The sequence below is a fragment of the Taudactylus pleione genome, unplaced genomic scaffold (assembly GCF_031769625.1).
Source record: "Taudactylus pleione unplaced genomic scaffold, aTauple2 ptg000018l, whole genome shotgun sequence".
NCBI classification, from domain to species: domain Eukaryota; kingdom Metazoa; phylum Chordata; class Amphibia; order Anura; family Myobatrachidae; genus Taudactylus; species Taudactylus pleione.
In genome coordinates, this window is record NW_028284420.1 from 6738117 (window position 1) to 6760975 (window position 22859).

General features: G+C 44.0%; 1 protein-coding gene across 1 annotated transcript in view; it reads left to right on the forward strand.

Annotated features, from left to right (window-relative positions):
• The window catches only part of KCNH4 (potassium voltage-gated channel subfamily H member 4), a 198530-nt gene that overhangs the window by 120372 nt on the left and 55299 nt on the right, over positions 1 to 22859 (forward strand). The window contains exons 2-3 of the mRNA XM_088442465.1: positions 21684 to 21917; positions 22081 to 22212. Of these exons, the coding sequence (XP_088298591.1) occupies positions 21684 to 21917; positions 22081 to 22212 (366 nt within the window). The remainder of the gene's footprint in view (positions 1 to 21683; positions 21918 to 22080; positions 22213 to 22859) is intronic.

The following is a 22859-nucleotide window of genomic DNA, read 5'->3' on the forward strand; positions in this document are numbered from 1 at the left end:
TGTGCAACTCCAAGCAGGACCGTGAGAGAAGCAAGCCGCCAGCAAGTGACGTCATCACCAGCCGCTGTGGCATGCTCCAGTCGGATCTCCATGGAGTATACCGGACAGCAAAGGAGGAGAAGATCGCATGCTGCAAGAGTCCCAGAGTAACCCACAGGTAGGGGCAGTCAGGGACCGTAGCAAAAATATCTCGATCCCTCCTAATCATCCGGACATTGAATATCATTTCACCTCCTGCTCTAACATTGTGTTTAAAAGACTTTTAAACATTGGAGGCTCTCTTTTTACCTATCCTAATACCCTCTTCCCCTCCCTGCTTGTCTTGCTGGTGCATACTGTTTTATTAATTTATTTATTTTTATTTATTTTTTATTTATATATATTTTTTTAAAGCTTTTTTTTTTATATATATATTTTTATTTTACTTATTTTATTTACTATTTTTAACATAGATTAATAGGAATTAACTAACAATAGTACTTAGCGCTCAGTCATCCTAATACCTTGTCTAAATTGAACTACACTGAGCTGCTTACATATACACAGCGCAGCATACTATTATCTACCTCACTTAGGGGGTCATTCAGACCCGCTCGTGAGCGGCAGTACGCTCGCAAGCAGGTCGATGTCCCCCACTGCGCATGCGCATGATGGAGGGAGCTCCGTCGTGCGCATGCGCGAGACCCGGAGAGCAACGGGCTCTCCATCGCTCTGGGTCTCGCACCAAACTGTCGATGTTGATTGACAGCACGCCCCCTTTGGTGGGCATGCCGGGGGCATGCCTGCCAGACGGAGGCGTTCCCATGGGAACGCCTACCGTCTCAAGCCGACCCCACTGACATCACTAGTGATGTCAGTGGGAGTGATTTTGGCTCTGATAGAGCCAAAATCATTCCAGGGCTTGCGGCAGCGAGACCCTACCGCAGGGTCTCTGTCGCAAGCGCGATGGTCAAGACCATCATGACCATCATCATGGACGCTCGCTATAGCTGTGGGTGGTAATTCCCTAACGTGTTTCTTCCCAATCGGGATTTCCTCAGAGGAGTGTGTCACCCTGTTCAGGCCGCACATCACAATGATTTAAGAGCCGGGACGCAGCGCAGAGAGTGCTCTCTGCATTAAGGCTGACGGAGCCCGGAGTTTGCTGCACACTGCCGCAAGACATCATAGGTTTTACCCAGGTTGACTCATTCAGGCCGTACATCACGGAGAGATACAAGCTGGGACGCGGTGTGAGCGAGAGGTCCCTACCGTAAGGCTGATGGAACCTGGAGTTTGCAGGTGAGTGACAGGACATTATATTTATGGGACATTAGAACCCAAGGATCAAAAAAGCATCTTGTCCGTAGATGACAGTGCTGCATTGTTTTCATCTATGCAATTAATGTGGGAAACTGCAACTAATTTTTTAAAGGATTCAGTTCAAGGATCATTACAGACTATACAAGGTTGTTTAAAAAGTTTGAAAGCAATTTTGCTTATGGAACTTTATGTATTCTGATTGATACCTGATATATATTGCAGGAAGTCTTCTGAAAATGATCCCACAACACATGGGATGATTAATATCAGCCCTTTAAATAATCAGCACTTAATTGTTAGCTGATACAAAGTATTGTGGTTACTCAAACAAACCAACGATTTTGCTATAGTGTTTATCATTGCAATACTGATTGACATTGATTGGCTACTTTTTTACACATTTTTTGTAAATTTTTTGTATCTTTTAGTATATTGTATATTTATATTTATTTCATGTGTGTTTCATTGGCCAATGATGTCTGGTTTACATTGAACTTATTTTTAGCAATAAACAGATTCAATTTGTTCTTTGGTATAGATGACATATTTATTTATATTTTATTTTATTGATTATCATTTCATAAGGTTTCAGGTGTCCCACAGCGCTGTTGTTTCCTCTCTTTAATCACTTTGGCTTGAAGCTGCACTTCTTCCTAGTAACATTCCATGAAGTGCTCCCAGCTGTTTGTATATTTAGGGCCATATTCAATTTGAGGCGAAAAGTCTGAGGTCGGACTTTTCGCCATCATCGCCGTTTTTTCCTTGGATAAAGTATCGGGCGCGTGCCCGCTTATCCCCGTATTCAATTAGGAATCAGCAAAAACGGGACCTGGCGGAAATGTAAGTATCGAAAAGTCCTGTCACTTTGGGGAAATCAGCCTGTCACCCCGTAGAAGATGGTTTGACATGAAGGATCACCATGGGTACCCCTGATTTGGCCTGCTGAAGGTAATTGGGGTTTTCAAACAGCCTCGGCAGGTGCATAAATGCGGCTGTGAAAAAGTGGTGAAGAATAGCACTTAGCCTTTTTTGGGGGGGGGAAAATAACTAGTCCCATCAAATTTGGGGTACATGAAAATGGGTGCAAGCATATTTTTAAGTCCCTAAAGGGATTTTTACAAATTCTTCAAGAATCCACCTGCCGCAACCACCCGCATTCTAGAAAAAACCTGCCGCATACTTGGGGTCCCCCCTGAGTAAATTTCGCTAGTTTTAAGTTTGTCACCGAATTATTATTTTTTTCGCCCCCAAAATGAAACCACTTTTTGGGGTGTCCTATGCTAATTTTTTAAATTTTTTTGACACAGACTACTTGAAGGGGACAGTCCAAAGGCTGCAGGCTATTTTTTTTTATTCTGCACCCCAAAACCCCAATTCTGCACTTTTTTTCGCCACCTAAGCAGTGGTGAAAACCAGGGGCGTCTTAAGAGAGGAGGGGGCCTGTGTGCACTCCCTGTGTGGGGGCCCCCTCCTCTCTCCCCGGTGGCCAGCAGCCCACTGATGCGGCTAGCCAGCCGCCGGAGCCTTAGTAGACTCAGGGCACTAGAGTGTGGCAGGAGTCTACTGCGCATGCGGAAGCCATTTTCCGGTGTTCTGAGCAGCGCAGACACCCGACGTTTGACCACGGACAGGTAAGTCTAAAATAATATGGGTGCAGTGTGTGCGGTGCGAAGCCCCCCTGGACCCGGGGGGCCCGTGTATCCCGCACATACTGCACCCATTATAAATACTGGTGAAAACAGTTTTTTTACAAACTTTTTGCACCTGCGAAAAGTCTTTGAAATTGAATATGGGGATAAGTGAAAATGACGTCATTGGCGATAAATTATCGCCGATAATGGACTTTTCGTTCCAAATTGATTATGGCCCTTAGATGCTATTTGCTAAATGTGTAAGGTGAGTAACAGTTCAGTATGGTGACATTATGATGAGGAGTTTTGGAGGCATTTGGTTTTGCCTTGCATATACTTATTAGTCCAGGATGAAATCAAAAGGGCAATAGTTTGCATTGGTTTTTCATAAGAAATTATTCTATGGAAAATTGTTGGTTTGGCATAAGCACTATGAACTTTTGTTATGCTCTACCACTGTATTCTCCTTCTTCTCCTCCTCCTTTTGAGGTTTTGGGCCATATTAAATTAGCAGCGAAAACTGAAATTTTTTTCACCATCTGCGAAACCGGACGTTTTTAGCCAAAAAAAAAATGGCAAAATTTTCGCAAAAAAAAACAGCAAAAAGGTGAATATGGAGAAAAAAAACTGGAGAAAAGTTTTCTCCATCCCAGACCAGGAGAAAAAAAAAAGCTAAATTCCTATTTTTGGTTAAAAATGTGAAGATTTCTCTCAGAACCCCTTGGACACCCCTAATGATAAATTACACTAAAAATTTATCGGAAGTTGTGCACTTTGGAAAAAAACGACTGCACAAATTTTGGGTAAAAAAAACAAAACGCCTATTTGTTGTTTTCTCCCTTTTTTTGGTGAAAAAAAAAAATCAGTTTTCACCGATGGCGAAAAAACTGCAGTTTTCACCGCTAATTGAATATGGCCCTAGATAGTATTTGACGTGTATCTTACTTAATGAAAGCGTAAAATGTGATAGAGTGATGCAATACTTGTGCAGGGAGGGGAGATTGCTCTGTATTTGTTTATGTGTATATATTAGCAATGTACTGTATACATTATTTTAACATTCAGATTGATACAAAAAGCATTACTAATGTGTATATTAAAGTTTGAAGGGGACAGGTTATTAATGGGTGTGGTATATTTTGTCAAAATTCACATTCATTGTGAATGTCAACATTGTCGTAATGTTAACGTGTTGATAAAGTTGGAATCGACCGTGTCGGCATTCAGTGTGCCGACACTGATGTAATGTCGACATTGTTGAAATAGTGACAATGTGTTTTGAGTGTTTTTCTATCCCTAACCCTAAAGTTGACCCTAACGCTAATAGAAATGTTGACTCTATGACAATGTCAATATTTCTTATGTCAACATTCTGTCAATTATGACATTTAGCAGAAGTCAACATTACTCAACATTTTAACCTTGTCAACATCATGAATGTCGATCTTCTGTTGTTGACGTTCTGATTGTCAACATTGTAAATACACTGGATACCATTACTATAGAAATGAGTGAGATTGCTGGGGGTAAATTTACTAAGAGTCGAGAATGGTCGAGTTTAGTTTATTTTTCATCTCGATTTGCATCGCCGAATCTCGGGTGATTTTCCCGTATTTACAGGTGAACTAAAGGTAGTAGCGGGTCCTTAATGCCCCACATGCTGGTACTTGTGGTTCTCCAAGTACCAACTGTCACGATCCAGTGCAAGTGTTCCTCTGTGGAGGACGGTGAACCGTGGGGTTCAGGTGACTATGGGAGTGACTGGACTAGGTCTCCTAGTTGCGGCCGAACCCAGGTTTGGCTAGACCTGCCCAGAGGCGCGGTTTCTAACTCACTTGGTGGTTTTCTTCAGTGACCCCTCCAATTGGGGTTTGGTTTCGCCGCACCAAGGGAGCAGGTCGCGGCCCTCTGGACAGGTACCTGGGAATGGCAGAAGACCGGGACTATTATGAATGCTATAATACTGGAGGTGAACAGAATGCTAGAACTCTGGAGATGGATCTGAATGCTAGAACACAGGCATGGACTGGAAACAGTTAAATATGTTGGTGCTGATTTGCACAGACAAGACACAGAGCAGAGTGGACAAAGGCAAATACTGGGAGTGCTAGAAATGCTGGTACGGCTTTGCACAGACAAGATACAGAGCAGAATGGACAAATGCAAATACTGGGAAAGTGCTGGAAGGACCAGCTGAGAGCTAACTAGTGATTAGCACAGTGAGACACAGAGAGAAGTGGACACAGGCACATATATTGGGAATTGTAACAAAGCAGGTGCAGAGTTGCACAGAAATACACAGAGATGTAGACAGGCTTATACTGGGAATGTTACATATGCAGGTGCAGATATACACAGACAAACACAGAGCTGTAGACTGGCTGGGAATGCTTAAAGAGGCAGCTTGGAGCTAATTAGTACTAGCAGGTAATCTGACACCTCAGTAGCACAGAAAGCTGCAATAGAACTAGCAGCACATATACAAGACACACAGACATAGAAAACATGAAAGACAGAATACTGAGAGAGAACTAATCTCTCAGACTGAGATTAGCATGAAAGCGAATACTGGAAACTGAAGAACTGTGGGCAAGCTGAAGCAACTCTCTGAAGAAATAGCACAGAACAACACTGGTATCACAAGCACTGGAACAAAGAAGTTGAACAGCAGTTACTTGTTCCTGGAGTCAGACTTAAATACCCCTGGGTGGCTGATCATTGGATGTGACCACAGGACTATCATTGGGAGAGACTAGTCAGGTGATATGAGCCAACATGGCTGCGCCCATGCCTGGCACCCCGGAAACTAGAATGCACGCATGGAAGCCCTAGCGAACCCCAGGGAGAATACTCAGTCACCACTCACCTCCACTCCCAGCGTCTGGACACCTAAGCCCAAGGACACCAGCGCAAAGGTGAGTAGCGGCCAATCCCAGGCCGCATCCTGACATCAGCATGCGGAGGAGGCTTGCTGGGACCTGAAGTTCCACTGTAAAGACAATGTTGTTAATTCTTTTTTTTTACACACTACATACACTATCAACCCATCACCCACAGCCCAGGGGTGGCAGGGATAGCCCCGGGATATCAGCCTAGGCCAGGGCTGCCCTGGAGAGGGGGACCCCTTTATTGGGGGTTCCCCAACTCGCCAGGACTGATGCTGCGGCTGGGGAGCCTGGTGAAACGGCTTCCGTGGCTGTGGCATCAGCCCCTGCTAGAAAGGGTCCTCTGCTGGTTTTAATTATAATGGGACCCCTACGAAATTTCCCCCCCCCAATTAAAAGCAGGACTGGCCCTGCAGCCTGGTGCTGGTACCTAAATTACAGTGGAACCGTACTCGTTTTGTTCCCCATAATTTCAGGTACCAGGACTGGCTGGCAAGTCCGGGACTGGTTAGGCTTTTGGGGGTGGACCCTATGTTTTTTTTTTTTTTAAATATACCCTATTTAAACTATTTACAGGCAGAAACATACACAACTCATTGTAAACAATGATTTGTGTATGTTTCAGCCAAACTCGCAGCTCTGGAGGTGAGTGTTTCAAACTTCAGTTTGGCAGAGAGTTTGCAGGCATCTCACCCGAGATTGTCATCTCGATTCTTGGTAAATTTGCGAGCTGTGGCCCTCATTCAGAGCCGTTCGCTATTTGCGATCGTTCGTTCAAAAACAAGGGGTGGCTATGCAAATGATCCGTTCGCACATTGCAGTCTGTTCACACCTCTAAGTCTGAATGAGCGAGCGAAACATACGCTCGTTTATTTGATAAAAACGCCCCCTGGCCGCTCGCACCATACGTCATGTCCGCTATTTATTAGATTAATCGAGTACATCGAACAGGATATGAACTGCTCGCTATTCTTGTGGTTGGTTTTTTCAACCGCTATTTTGCGAGCAGTTCTGAGTTAAAAAAAAACAAGTGACGTGGTCATTGACGCTGCTGTATTAATTATGCACACCCATAAAACGCCCGTTTTGACCTTTAAGCACGCCTGCGATCGGATCTCCACTCCTCGTTTTCAAGCACCTTCCCACCCACATACGCCTCATTCTGTCACTCAAAATAGCAGGCACTCGCTATATTGCGTACAAATGATTTTCGACCGCACTGACTGGTTCGCGCATGCGTACTAAAAACCGTACGCATGCGCAGATGTGCGAACATCGCTCGGAACGAGCGTACTGCCGCTAGCGAGTGGCTCTGAATGAGGGCCTGTATCTTTTAGGTGAAAAGTACTTTCGAGTTTGCCCGATGGTGATAAGATTCGAGTTTGCTATCTCACCTGAGTTTTACGAGTGAGAAGAGAGAAATCTCTCTCTAACTCACCTGACTTTGCCTTTAGTCAATTTGCGAGTTGAAAATCATGCCTAAACTCTCCTGAGATTGGCATCTCGACCAAACTCGATTCTTAGTAAATTTACCCCCTGTAGTCTATTCATAGTAGTAGACACGGAAGTTGCTAAGTTCTCAAAAGACTTAGGGGGTCTATGTACTAAGGGCCTGATTCAGACCTGCTCACTAGATGCGGCTGCTCGCTCCCAGCGTATGCAAATTCAGCTTAGTGATGTCAAGGCAGGCGATCGCAAAGGCAAGGCATAAGCACGGCATGTCTTTGCGTGCGATCACTTTATGTTTACAGACGCCCACCAGCCTGTCTTTAGCCGCCCATTAGCGCATGTCATCTACAGAAAGTATATAAAACCATCGGTACATCGGGTTCCATCGGATCTGACCACAGCGCTTGCGGTTGACTGTACCCTACCGCAAGCACTGCGAGCACTTCAGTGTATAATTCAACCAGGTGATGTGCACTATGATGCTGCCTGTTAATTATGCACGGCTCTGAAACGGCGTTGAAACACTCAGGCACGCCTGCGTTTGCACCTCCACTCCACCGTTACTACTGTCCTGCTCCGGTTACCACCCACAAACGGCCTCTCCTGTCACTTATTCCACTGGGCTGTCTTTGCTGGGCGAGCGAGCGCTTCCCGATCGCTCGGACTAGTTCACGCACGCGCACTGCGATGCATGCGCAATTGCATAACATCGGCCGCGTACGAGCGAGCGGCCGCTTGCTAGAGGGTCCCTAAGTCCCTAAGAGCTGTTTCATACACTCCGGTTCTGGCCAGCCAGGCAAGAACCGGGCGGTAGCTGGCCAGCACTCTGTGCCTTTCACAAGCAGCGGCTTTGAGCCGCTTTTATTTATTTTTTTATTCTATAGGGCATGCGCAGCAGCAGCAGCTACTGCACAAGCCTGGCCGGCAGAGGCCAGTGTGTGTGAAAGGAAACATTGTTTCCTTCACACTACTGGCGTGCAGGGACGGCACGGCCACAGCACGGCACCGTCCTGCATAGTAGTTTTTTCCGGCTATAACACGGCGACCGTGCCGTGGCCGTGCCGTGTGAAAGGGCCCGTTGAATTCCTGCATGCACTAGATTTTACACCAGGCTGAAAACCGGAGTGTGTGAAATAGCTCTATGTCTTGGAGAGATATAAAGTGGATAGAGATAAAGTACCAATCAATCAGCTCCTAACTGTAACTTTTCAGGCTGTGTTTGAAATTGAGTTAGAAGCTGATTAATTAGTACTTTGTCTCCATCTACTTTATATCTCTCCAAGGCTTAGTACATAGACCCCCTTGGTGCCTGGCCGAACAGTCAAGCTCCCCATAGTAATAGTCACTAATATCTTGCACCTTGCATACTGTAGATGAGCGTGACTAAAAATACTACTTATTGGTTTAGAAAATTCTTATATGCAGAATGCTGCCACTCTTTCTTTTTGCATTACAACCCAGTTAGAGAGAAACAATATACAGAGTAGATGATTGTTTGTACATTAAGAATCCTTGGTGATGTATAATGAATAGGACTGATATTAGACCTGTCCGCGCTGCACTGCCCGGAATTACATCTATTGTACACTACCAGCGTGGCAGGAATATTGCAGGTGGGGAGGGGAAACTGACACTTCCCACGCTGTGCTGCTACTTGTATAAATTAGGAGAAGGAGAAGTTTTCTGATTCAGCCGCATCCCCTCTTAACCCGCAGCCTTCATGATTAAAGTTACCATAACAACATGTTTACTGTAATGCTATTTGATACATTTTTAGAAACCTGGCGATGGGCGTTAGATGAACCAGAGACTAATTTAACTTCATGAGATTTCTAAAGCCAAGATCAATGATTAAAAGGCACAATCGTTTTTAACCCCGTTGTTGCTTTACAGAGTTCTTACATGTTTAACTGAAAGGATAGCTTTAGCAGTACCATTCAATCTCTCATTAATGCAGTCTGTCTTTAACATGAGCCGAGCCAGCTACTGCATGCTTTATTTTAAGCAGATAACCACCCATACTGACATCTCCACTTGGCCCAACCCAGACTAGCAGCATCGCAGAGGCTCTAGACATGGAGATATCTCAGATGCCTGGTATAATGGGCAGTGTCTCATTAGAAAAGTCTAGTTGACCCTCATTGCCCTGTGTCGATTGCTGGCTAACATAGCCGGCCACTTTTGGTGGGATGAAAGGAATTTTAATTAGGGTGGAATCCCCTTTTAAATAATGTTTTAGTATTGAGAAGGACATGTATAAAGGAATGCAAGAACCTCTATTTATGTTTTCAGTCCTAGAGCCTGATTTATTAAGGATCGCTATTGCTAAATCGTATGCAGACGGCCGATTGTTCCGTACTGCGCATGCGTAGGCATCGCAGTGCACATGCGCGATGGCACCATTGCTTTCACACAGACCACGGAGAGCCATCACAGAGTGATTGACAGGCAGTGAGCATTTGGGGGTGGTGACGGGGGAGTGGTCGGAGAAAGGCAGGCGTGTCAGTCTGTTTGAATGCCGTTGCATGGGCGTGCATAAATTAGCCAGTGCGATCGCACACGCAGCTTGTGTACTCACTGAGTGCAGAGAGGTTATCAATTTCTGAGTTAGGTCAGCGCTGCTGTAATTCTGCGTGAGGGGCCGATGGTACTCGATGTTACCGATATTTATGGAGGTTTGCAATGTGTTACAGATGTGACATAGCGATAGTGCTGGCAGTGCGACGGCACTGCGATAGCATTCATTAGCATATTTTAGCAGTAGACCTGCATGTGATTACAGAGCTGTGATTGTAATAGCGATCCTTAATTAATCAGGCCCTTAATGCATAATGTGTCATTGTGAGATGACAAACAAGGCAAAGGTTTTTTCTTTGTATATTTATCATCATGACCTTGTACATGGCAATAGCTTTTTATCTATCACTTCTTCATTGTAAGCACCAGTAACTAGGCTCTACAACCTAACTCAGATTGTGCTCTACATTTACTGTTACTATGTCTGGTCTGTCTGAGATTGTACTGTATAACACTGTGTGTCTGGTCTGTCTGAGATTGTACTGTATAACACTGTGTGTCTGGTTTGTCTGAGATTGTACTGTATAACACTGTGTGTCTGGTTTGCCTGAGATTGTACTGTATAACACTGTGTGTCTGGTTTGCCTGAGATTGTACTGTATAACACTGTGTGTCTGGTTTGTCTGATATTGTACTGTATAACACTGTGTGTCTGGTCTGTCTGAGATTGTACTGTATAACACTGTGTGTCTGGTCTGTCTGAGATTGTACTGTATAACACTGTGTGTCTGGTCTGTCTGAGATTGTACTGTATAACACTGTGTGTCTGGTTTGCCTGAGATTGTACTGTATTACACTGTGTGTCTGGTTTGTCTGAGATTGTACTGTATAACACTGTGTGTCTGGTTTGTCTGAGATTGTACTGTATAACACTGTGTATCTGGTTTGTCTGAGATTGTACTGTATAACACTGTCTGGTTTGTCTGAGATTGTACTGTATAACACTGTGTCTGGTTTGCCTGAGATTGTACTGTATAACACTGTGTGTCTGGTTTGTCTGAGATTGTACTGTATAACACTGTGTGTCTGGTTTGTCTGAGATTGTACTGTATAACACTGTGTATCTGGTTTGTCTGAGATTGTACTGTATAACACTGTGTGTCTGGTTTGTCTGAGATTGTACTGTATAACACTGTGTGTCTGGTTTGCCTGAGATTGTACTGTATAACACTGTGTGTCTGGTTTGTCTGAGATTGTACTGTATAACACTGTGTGTCTGGTTTGTCTGAGATTGTACTGTATAACACTGTGTGTCTGGTTTGTCTGAGATTGTACTGTATAACACTGTCTGGTTTGTCTGAGATTGTACTGTATAACACTGTGTGTCTGGTTTGTCTGAGATTGTACTGTATAACTCTGTCTGGTTTGTCTGAGATTGTACTGTATAACACTGTGTGTCTGGTTTGTCTGAGATTGTACTGTATAACACTGTCTGGTTTGTCTGAGATTGTACTGTATAACACTGTGTGTCTGGTTTGTCTGAAATTGTACTGTATAACACTGTGTGTCTGGTTTGTCTGAGATTGTACTGTATAACACTGTGTCTGGTTTTGTCTGAGATTGTACTGTATAACACTGTGAAATATGTTTCAAATATGAAGATGATGGGAAAAAAAAAAGTACAAAATCTTTGGTGCAGAATTTGATTAAGAAAATCTACCTTGAAAATTGAGAACTTTAAATGTATCTTATTCATGAGGTACGTTACTTTTTAAAGACCATTTAAAATTACTCATTTTTAATGTAACCAAAGTGGAGATAAAAACTTTAGCTGAATTCGCTGGTAATTTCCTGAAAGTACAGCAGTGTCATCACAAGCCAATAGTTTCCAGTGTCCAACTTGGTTTCCAGCATAGATATTTCAGTCATTTCTCTGCAGCCAAAGTGTTGTTATATAATAATATTACATGACACACTGTAAGGTAAATTAACCTTAATGTGACCACATAAGGAACAAAGGTGCAGACTGCCTACAACAGGGATGGGGAACCTCCTGCCCGGGGGCAGTATAAGGCCCCCGGAATAATTTGGTCTGGCCCTCTGAACTTCTTTCTGCTAGCCTCATCTGGCTAGCAGGGTGTCAGGATGCAGCCTGGGATAGGCCGCTACTCACCTCCGCGCCGGGGTCCTTGGGCTTAGGTGTTCAGTCGCGGGAGTGGAGGTTAGTGGTGTCTGAGTATTCTCACCGGGGTCTGCTAGGGCTTCTGTGCGTGCATCCTGGTTTCCGGGGTGCCAGGCATGGGCGCAGCCATGTTGGTCCATATCACCTGACTAGTCTCTACCAATGGTAGTCCTGTGGTCACTCAGTTGATCCTCTGATCCAATGACCAGCTACCCAGGGGTATTTAAGTCTGACTCCAGGAACAGAAAACTGCTGTTCAACTCCGCTGTTCCAGTGATTATTATGCTCTTCAGTGTTTTCCCCGAAGTATCTACAGTGTGTTGTTTCAGCCTTCACGCTGACCACCAGTGTTACTTATATTAGCTCCCATGCTAATTCCCTGCGTATTACTTCTGCTCTCACAGTACTCCAGTATTTCTTGTAAATTCCTATGTTGTTTTTTAGTGTGCTGCTTGGCTCTCTTGCGGCCTCCCTGTGTTACTATGGTGTCAGCATTCATGATATTTGCTAGTTAGCTTTCAGCTGGACCTCTAGCTATTTCAGCTCATTTCCTGTGCTCAAGTATTCACTTCATTTCCTGTGTTCAAGTATTCACTTCATCTACTGTGTTCAAGTATTCACTTAATCTCCTGTGTTCAAGTATTCAATCAATTTCCCTGGTTCAAGTATTCAGTTCATTTGCTGATCTCCTGTATTCAAGTATTCAGTGCATACCCTGATCTCCTGTGTTCAAGTATTCAGTTCATGCCCTGATCTCCTGCACTCAAGTATTCAGTTCACGCTGATCTCCTGTGTTCAAATATTCTTTCTAATATAGTTCCGGTCTTCTTGCCACTCCCAGGTACCTGTCCAGAGGGCCGCGACCTGCTCACTTGATGCAGCGAAACCCATATCCCAACTGGAGGGGTCACTGGTGAAGACCACCAAGTGAGTAAAACTCCGCACCTCTGGGCAGGTCTAGCCAAACCTGGGTTTGACTGCAATAGGGATACCTAGCTGTCACTCACCTGCTTGTGTCCTAGCTACCCTACCCCCTGGCTTTCCCGTACGGTTCGTGACAGTTTGAACAGCCAACATGCAAGCTGGCGGGTTCCAGAGTGAAGCAGGTTTTGAAGACTTACTCCTTCTTGTCACCGCACAAGAGGCAGCCCAGCAACTCATGGGCCACTCACCTGCTTATCCCTAGCCACCCTACCCCCTGGTTTTCCCATACAGTTTGTGACGCAGGGTGCCTAAAATGGCACCCTGCAGCCAGAATCTATGCAGCAGTGCCGCCTGGAGCATCCTTAGGATGCTTCAGATGGTCACACCGCTGCCCTTGCAGCACCCCTGAGCATCCTCAGGATGCTCAGTGCATTGCTGTAATCACCGAAGAGTGTGGCCATGCCCCCATGTGACTTCATGCAGAGGGGCGTGGCCTGCACCAGGCCCACAAATAATGTTATATATATCAAAATGGCCCTTGGCAGATAAAAGGTTCCCCACCCCTGGCCTACAGGATGATTGCAAATATGATTATTACAGTTCATGGTCACTTATTACATATAAGTCACAGGGGTATGTTTACTAAAGTGAGGTTTTTAGAAGTGGAGATGTTTCCCATAGCACCCAAAACTCTCACTTTAGTAAATATGGCCCACAGAGTTTGCTAGGTGGCCCGAAACATTATGAAATTAGCCATGACATTTGCTGAGTTGTAAATGGGGAAGGTCCTGTTCAAAATTTGATTCACACCAGCAAGAGAAGCCCCCACAAACATTGCAGTACTGAGCATGCAGGGGTCTCCATATTGGTCAAGTAGTCTGTAGGGCCAGGTAATTGAGGCAATGGGCCTAATTATGAGTCAGACACAGACATGGCTGCGTCTTATGCTCATGTTGCGGTTGATTTTCAAAAAACGAGATGCGTCTCGAGAAAGAGCATTTCCATCTCTGCGAGTCTTCGGTCGCACTATTAAATTTGTACCAGTCCTATGGCAGGTGCAGGTTCTCTGCCTGAGTATGGCCTCTTGTGTGAGCGGTTTAGAGTCTTTGGACGCAGCCACTTTCAGCAACCAGCCCGCGTTGGCTTAGTCACCACCCATATTACCTCCCAGTAATGCCCACTAAGATTCACAGACGTCTGATTCTGTACTGTGTCTCTAGGCGCTGAGAACCGGGACACATGCCCGGTGTGGTTTGTATGAATGCGCAGACTTAAAACATTGCCCAACTGTGTGTGGCTTTGACACTGCATCCAACTCAGAATCAGTCCCAATGTCTTTAGGCCCCAAAATTAGTCATATCAGAAAAATTGTCTACCAAACTGTTGTGTATGATAAAGCTGGCTATAGACTCCACTATAGTGCAGCTGACCAGCTAGGGCAGGAGTGACACTGCAAGATGTATGGAGGCAATCTCCATTCACTGCCTGGAGTTGGCCGAATAACTATTAGGAAGATTTTACAGGTTTGATAACCAAATGATCCTGACTGTTTTTCAGTTGTTTCCCCGACCACCCCCTGTCAACACCCCCAAACGGTCACTTCCTGTCAATCACTCTGCGATGGGTCTGCGTGGTCACTGTGATCGCATTGGAGCCTTCGCACACGCGCACTGTGATGCATATGTATGCGCAGTACGCCACAATCTGCGTGCGTAATCGCAATTGCGATCATTGATGAATCAGGTCCTGTGGATGAATATCATTCATATACTGAACGTTAATTATTCAGAACTGTAATTTCATTGGCTGATCTGACTGATTACCATTTAGAATGGCCAGCTTTAGTTATAATGTTTCCAACAGCCAAGGCTGAAGGGAGTGGTGTGCGAGCAGTGCCGTCACCCAGGTCGCAGGGCCGTGGGGGTAGCTCCGTCGCTGCCCCACGGTCCCTGCATTTGGCTTGCAGGTTGCCTGGAACGGCCCACTGCAGCTAATATCACTGATGGAGATCTGCCCAGAGCCCTTTGGATGTTTTGGGCAGGCCCCCTGCAGTCACACTTCCCTGTGCTGCGAGCCCTACCCTCTCTGCGTGACCATTGCGGGTTCAAGGGAAGGGGCCAGCACAGCGCACAGTGCCACAGTGCTCCAGCTCTGCCAACAGCCATATTAACAAGAGATAGCAGCTGTCATACATCGGGGTCGTAGCCCCCATTACTGGGTCCAGCTGTGTCATTTCATCGCCATCCATGTCACTTCTGGTTGTGCTTGGCGTTCCTGAGACTCTGGCTGGTACATCTACGCATGAGTATATGGGAAAAAGTCCTAGACTGCACACCTTGAATATACAGTATATAATAGGAGGTGCCACCTGTTGAGACTATTAATGCAGTCACAAAAAAAAGACAGATCACAGGTGCGCAACTCCAAATTACTAATTATATATAAATATAATTACATTTTGCAATGAAATTTTGCAATAAATAGAGGTTTTTAGCATAATCATGGCCAAGGTTATGGGCCTACCCGTCATTTCCAGGTAACCTCTGTAGGGTAGGTCCCTAACATACTGGGGTTCAAATCCAGGGTGCAGAACACCCCCAAACCAGCTCAGCCGAGCCACCCCAGGGCATTGCTCTAATGAGACACCTTCAGCCTGGACTAGCACCCCTGCCCCATTGGTGTAAAGCATGGAGTCTGGCATTGTTATGCACACTAGTACAAGGCACAATATAGGTAAGTCCTTCAAATTATATACTGTACTGTAGCTTTGGGTTGATTTTTGGGGCGTGGGTCCCCTGGATTGCTTTGTTTGGTCTGCTTCAGGGCATTGCATTATAACACTTTTCCCTTTTTGCAATATTTTAAACACTTTTACTGTTTGTTTATTATATATGTATTTTCACTTTTCTACTCTATATATGCAGACGTAGCTGCTCTTATCTATCTTATTCTACACTTCACCTTTCTCATTAGAGCAATGCCCTGAGGTGGCTCAGCTCAGCTGGTTTGGGGGTGTCCTGTGGCCCTGGATTTGACCCTACAGAGGTTACCTGGATATAGTGGGTAGGCCCATAAACTTGACCATGATTATGCTAAAAACCTCTATTTATTGCAAAATTTAATTGCAAAATGTATTTTTATTTATATATAATTAGTAATTTGGAGTTGTGCACCTGTGATCTGCATTTTTTTGTGTCTACATCTACGCATGAGTTAGGCAAATCCTATCTGGTAGTACTCGCAGCAGCAAAGAATGGGCGCCGCCATCTTGGATTCAATCATGTGACTACCAGATTCCGGGATTTACATCACATGACCTGTCTGACCAGGAGGTGCTGGGAGTTCCCTATTTTAACCTCCTTTGCTAGCATGTTCTTTGTCAGAACAGCTATGTTCATCTGAGATCAGTCTCCTGACTCCAGGCTGCAGTGGCTTATGTTCCTGCACCTAATCCTGCTTCCAGCAATCTGCATTTGCAAAGTGCAGCTGCATTTGATCCTGCCTTCAGTGTCTTGCATTTCCAAAAGTGCATCTACATCTACTTTTTGCCTTCAGTGACTTGCATTCTAAAGTACACCTGCATCTGACTCTGCCGTCAATTATCTGCACTCTATGGGGTATACGTATAGTTACTAAACTGTGTGCTTATAGTAGTGGAGATGTTGCCCATAGCAACCAATCAGATTCTAGCAATTATTTTCTGGAATGTGCTAGATAAATTATAAGTAGAATCTTATTGGTTGCTATGGGCAACCCGCTATAAACCCGCACTTTAGTAAATATATCCCATAGAGTGCATCTGCACCAGTACCTGCACACGCAGTGTATACCATGTCTAGAACGGTATCTGCAGTTACTGTACCTGCATACAAGTGCATTCTGCATCATTTAGTCCACATTCATCTCTACATTAATCATCTGGGCCATCCTGCACAGAATTCTCTTGATGGTACTACAGGGACTCTGTTGTGGTCACACCTACTACCTGCTCTGCTTGGAAGTTCTGAGCACTGTATTGATCAAGCTTCATACTGAGCCAGTTACACCAATACATATATTATTATTATTGGTTTCATGTGAAGGAGTCTTATTAAGGCCTCAAGCTTCTGCTCATTTCCCACTCATCAAGCTAAAGGCCTGATTCAGAGATGGACGGATTTGCAGAGCCGCACGCAAGCGGCTGTGCAATTCCGTCCATCTTAATGCAAATGCAGAAGGAAATGTCAGACACCTCCTTACTGCATTTGCGAGCACCATTGTAACCACCAAGAACGATGGTCATGATGGTTGCTCCTTTGGTCAGGCTGCAGGAGCTGAAGCTTCCCGCAGCCTGACCGGGTGCAGATACCTCATTACTGTGTCAGACAACTCCTTACTGCATTTGCAAGAACCATTGCAACCGTTGTTTGCGATGATTGGCCGTGACAGCAGCATAACAAGGATCCTGCAAGCATTTTTCTGCACCATAATTAAAAAATATATAACAAGTGTCCTTTTGCCGGGATGGGATTGAATTCCCGGCAGCGGATGCCCGACAGGATGAAGATCCCGACTGGGGCAGGTAAGTACCCTAACCCTCCCCTGTCCCCCCTCTAACCCTCCCTTAGTGGTGCCTAACCCTAACCTCCCCCTGGGGGTGCCTAACCCTAACTCCCTCTTACCGCTCCCTAAACCTGTCCCATACGTGGGGGGGGGGTGCCTAACCCTAATCTCTCCCTGGGGGTGCCTAACCCAAACCCTCCCCCCTAGGCGTGCCTAACCCTAATCTCTCCCCACCAAACCTAACCCTGCTAGACTCCCTAATCCTAACCCTCTCCCCCCACGGCTAACACTAAGGGCGTCCCCAGCCTTCCGGCATCGGGATTAACATAGGTGTGGGTATTTCGATGCCTATGTTAAATCCCTTGGATTCCTATGTCGGGATTGAGACTGGCGAGCATGTGGCCGCCGGTCTCATGACTACATCTCCTTTTGCCCTCTTATGGCCAGAACTACTTTATACCTCAATTTTAACATCTTTGTTACATATAATTTATCCTAATAGTGAAGGTTTGGTGGAATGTGCAGAGGCAGTTGGCAGTTAATCCTGGAGGAGCCCTGCATGTGCTTTTGCCTCTGACTGTGTTGAGCCATTTATCATTTATGCATATTATTAACATGGTAGTGAAAATTTTCTATTTTATTTGAATTTTCTGTTCTAATAAATCACTAAAATGAAACAATATGCCAAATATAATGCTATTCAATATTTGAAGAAGGATTTCATTTTAATGCACGTGAAACATACTTATTGTTCTGAGAACTAATTCTGAGAACTGGAAAAAAAAGCTAAGCAAGTAATAAAATCAAAATTACCATTTAAATTACTGAATTATATTTAACTTAAGTAGTACAGTAAATTAGCTGTTTTAAAACAAGTCTGATATAGCATTTAATCCTTTTGCCATTTTCAAACTATTGATTAAAGCCAAAAAGAAAAGAAGTAATAACCTGCGGTGTCTCGACATAAATATAAATAGATATAACAATACTTTTATAGTGCTTCACAATTAAGATAAAATGTATTCAATATAACAAACAGTAAAATGCAAAATTAAAAACACATAAAAGGCTAAATACTGTAGCCATAACATTCCTCCAACTTATTATAAATGCCGTAAGCAGGGATGTAACTAGGTATTTTAAGGCCCCATAGCAAAAGTTTGTAAGGGCCCCTATGTATCACCCAATGGTGAAAAATGTATATAACACATGTAACTTTGACAAGAAAGATGGGCCCTCTCAGCTCTGGGCCCCATAGCAGCTGCATCCCTTGCACCTATGGTAGCTATGCCCTTGGCCATAAGCCCACATTTGTGTCCCAGTTGGTGCAGTGACTAGAGATAAGCGGTTCGGACTACCTGTAATCCGAACGTGCCCAAACTCCCGGTATCTGAGGCAATCGTAGCGGCGGCTCGGGTCTTCCCGCGTGACTCAGATCCCACTTCCAAGAATCTGAGGCAATCCTCACGGCGTCCTATTCTCGTGGGTTTTGGGTTCTGTATAAGGTGCCACGGCCGGGACTCGGTGCCATTTTACTGTCAGGCACACTGTTGTATGCTGCGTTGTACTCTGTATTTGGTGTGCTGTGTCCAGACTCACAATTGGCTGTGCTGCTCTGTATGTATAGGGTGTTGAATTGTAAATAAACCTTTAGTACATTCCTGCCTATAAACCTCTAAGATTCACCTGCCTAGAACCTCTAAGACAAAACCTGCCTATACCTTCTAAAACCACAAGATGTCGTTAATTAGCGTTGTGTTTAATTATACCATTAATAAAACTCTAAGACAGTTGAATAGCGGTCCAACGCGCTAAAGATTATTATTCAGGTAAAAGTACAGATGTTACCATGCTATGATCTAACAATGAGCGCAAACCAAATTGTACAAACATTAGGTCATAAGGTACAGCATAACAGGAACACCGCAGACTGGCATCTTGTTTCAGAGCACTCACATATATACCCGTACTGGGATAAGCAATACAATAGAATACGTTGGCAGGTTCTCATTGGTTCCTCTTCTTGTTTCTTCCGTTACGGTACAATTCATAGGTCAGTGCAAAGACACAAGCCTCCAACAACCTGATTGTGTCCACTTTCCCGCTGCATAATAAATCTAGTCTAAACTATGGCATACAACATTTCAAGAAGTTATTCTCTCTAACATTCATATTTCATAGCCGCATGTTCTGATCTTCTCACCGATGCCACCGGAACGCTGTGGGAACAAAGTAGATCAGTACGGCACCAAACACGGTCCAATTGTCATTTACTAAGCCATAGTTACAGAAAACATTCATTTCTTTATATGCTAGTAATAATTATCCTTTTTGCGTTACGGGACCATTGCTTTTAAATGTATGTATGCGGGGAGAAACAGCACTGAATTGTGTTGTGCGTCTGAGGGACGGTGGGGCACTCAGCGAGCAGCACTAAGCTGGAAGGGCATCTATGTGTGTGTGTGGCCATGCCAGTATGATTTTGGGAAGGATCACTAAAAAGCTGACTTTGTTCTGTTTAACATTGTGTGTATGAGTTGCAGGGAATTTTGCTACTTTTCAAATATAAGTCTGTGTGTGATATTATACACGTAAGTCCATGCATGATGGGCAATATGCACACACAAACATACATTTATATATATATATATATATATATAAAATGGAGTCTTGCTGTCATTCACAAGATGGCGTCGTGCAGGTTTTCCTGATTGCCAAACAGATTCTGTCTTACCCAATTATTTGGTTTTCGACAAGGGGGGGCACTCTGCTGTATGCTTTGCTTTGCTGTACTTTTCTGTACTGGCTGTGCTGTGTCCAGATTCCAGACTCACAAGTGGCTGTGCTGCTCTGTATAGTCAGTGCGTATAGGGGCATGCTGCTATATGCTGCGCTGTACTCTGCTGTAAATTCAATTGGCTGTGCTATGTCCAGACTCCAGAGTCATTAACAAGTGGCTGTGCTCTGTATACTCAGTGTGTATATGGTGAATATGGGCACGCTGCTGTATGATGCACTGTGCTCTGCTGTAAATTGGCTGTGCTGTGTCCATCTAAAGTGTCTGTTCACAAGCAGCACTAGATTGTGTAGTGTCACTGTCAGTTGCGAAAAAAGTAAAAAAAAATTAAAATGTAAAAAAAATGTAAAATAAATTATTTTTTAATTATTTTAACTTTAAGTTTGCACAACCTGTGTGCACTGTACCACTGTGCATTATTATTCATGTACATAATAAAATAAAACCCCCCTGAATTGCCGCAGTGAGGGTTGAGCTACAAAATGAAAAATAAAGATATTCTTCAATTGTTTATACTGTTTGGTGCGCTTTACCCTAGTGTGCTTTGTTCACATGCATATATAAGCCCTGTGACTCCACGCAGTGTGGTCCATATGCCATGTTGGAAGTTGAACTGCCACATATTTGTGTCGCCCACTGCTGTCGCTTAGCTTAGTCAGCCACCTATCTCGGTGCAACCTTTTGGCCTAAACTCCATGAAAACAATAATATGAGCTGTGATGTGGTCAAAATTGACTGGAAATTAGTGGAAATTAATGTTATTGAGATTAATAATGCTTTAGGAACAAAAAAAGGTGCAGATTATGTTATTTTACTGTAGCTTTTTTTGTACATTTTTGGAAAAAAAATCTAAAAGCAAAAGTAAAACCAGTCACGGCGGTTTTGCAAAACCAAAATCGGTAGATGAATTAGAAGCAAAACCAAAACCAGCAAAAAATGGTCCGGCGCACATCTCTAGCAGTGACAAATAACCTCTATTTCTCCAAAGTGCAGGTTCGTATAAACCTGCTTTTACCAGATTAGGTTCAATTCAGTGTAAACAAATTAATGTTAAGCTGGTATATCTTACAAACTCTTTTTGGCTCATAGCAGCTTTCCACAGGTTTCCGAGTCCTAGCTGTTAATATCTGGCTATAAGCAAGGCCCCAGTTGACTTCTCAAACCAAAATGTAGTTGCAGCAACAGTTATTAAACAGGAGAATCACTGTCAGTAGGAGATTTAAGATGGCTGTCACTAGATGGCCAAATATAGTACAAATGGCGGGCAAATTTCAGTAAACAATGTGAGAGGTAGGATTCAACGTGTCGATTACATTTTTATGAAATGACCAGCAAGCACTATTGGACAAAGCCGCAGATAATCGGCGCATTGACAACCTGTGCCTTAGTAAAACTACCACCTGGTCACTATTATTGTCTCTCATTATCACTCTGTCTGTTTCTCTGTCCCACAGACAGTAATTTTCTGTTGGGCAATGCCCAAGTTCAACATGGCTTCCCTATTGTCTACTGCTCCGATGGCTTTTGTGACCTCACAGGTTTTGGTCGCACAGAGGTCATGCAAAAGAACTGTAGCTGCCGTTTTCTATATGGGGTGGAGACCAGTGATACCGTCCTGCAGGGCATCCAAAGAACACTGGATGAGAAGCAGGAGTACCAGGCGGAAGTGTGCTTCTATAAGAAAGATGGTAAGTTCATAGGTTCTACACTTATTTTTTTAACCTGTCTCATGGTCATGTGTGCAACCTTCCTAAAGTGTTATTGCACCATGTAAACATGTACTTATAGCTTACAAATGTTATATTTTAATGTTTGTAGATAGACATAGATTTGTGTCTTTTTTATGAACAGGAGAACTCTTCTGGTGTCTCTTGGACCTTGTGCCCATCAAAAATGAGAAAGGAGAGGTGGTCCTATTTCTTTTCTCATTTAAGGATGTCACTGAGCACAGGATGAGAGCTCCACACAGTGAGAAGAAAGATGGTGAGTACATGGGCTAGAGCAGAAAGCTTTGAGAACATGGTGGAGATTTATCAAAGCTTGGTGGGAGATAAAGTGGAGAGAGAAAAAGTACCAACTAATTGGCTCCTATCTGTCATTTTTCAAATACAGCCTGTAAAATGACAGTTAGAAGCTAATTGGTTGGTACTTCTCTGTCCATTTTATCTCTATTATTGTTATTATTATCATTTATTTATATGGCGCCACAAGTGTTCCGCAGTGCCTTACAAAGTACATAAACAAATAGGTGACCAGTGACTTACAGAACAATACAATACAATGCAGGACAAGGACATGGATAATATATATTGCTACATTAGTGACCATAACACCCACATAAGCAGGAAAGCATAAGCAACCAAGTGTTAGGTGCTTCAGTGGGGAGTAAGAAGTAGATGAAAGTAAAGTAGGGAGAAGCAGAAGAGGGTAGAGGGCCCTGCTCATAAGAGCTTACATTCTAAAAGGGAGGGGCAGACAACCAGGTGTGACACAGATGGGGCAGACGGGGGAGGAAGGAACATGCAGGAATCTCTATCCAAGCTTTGATACATCTCCCCCTAGATAACTAGTTAGTAAGGAAGATACATATACTGTTATGTGTACAACACAGTGTCTTATACTCACTTCCT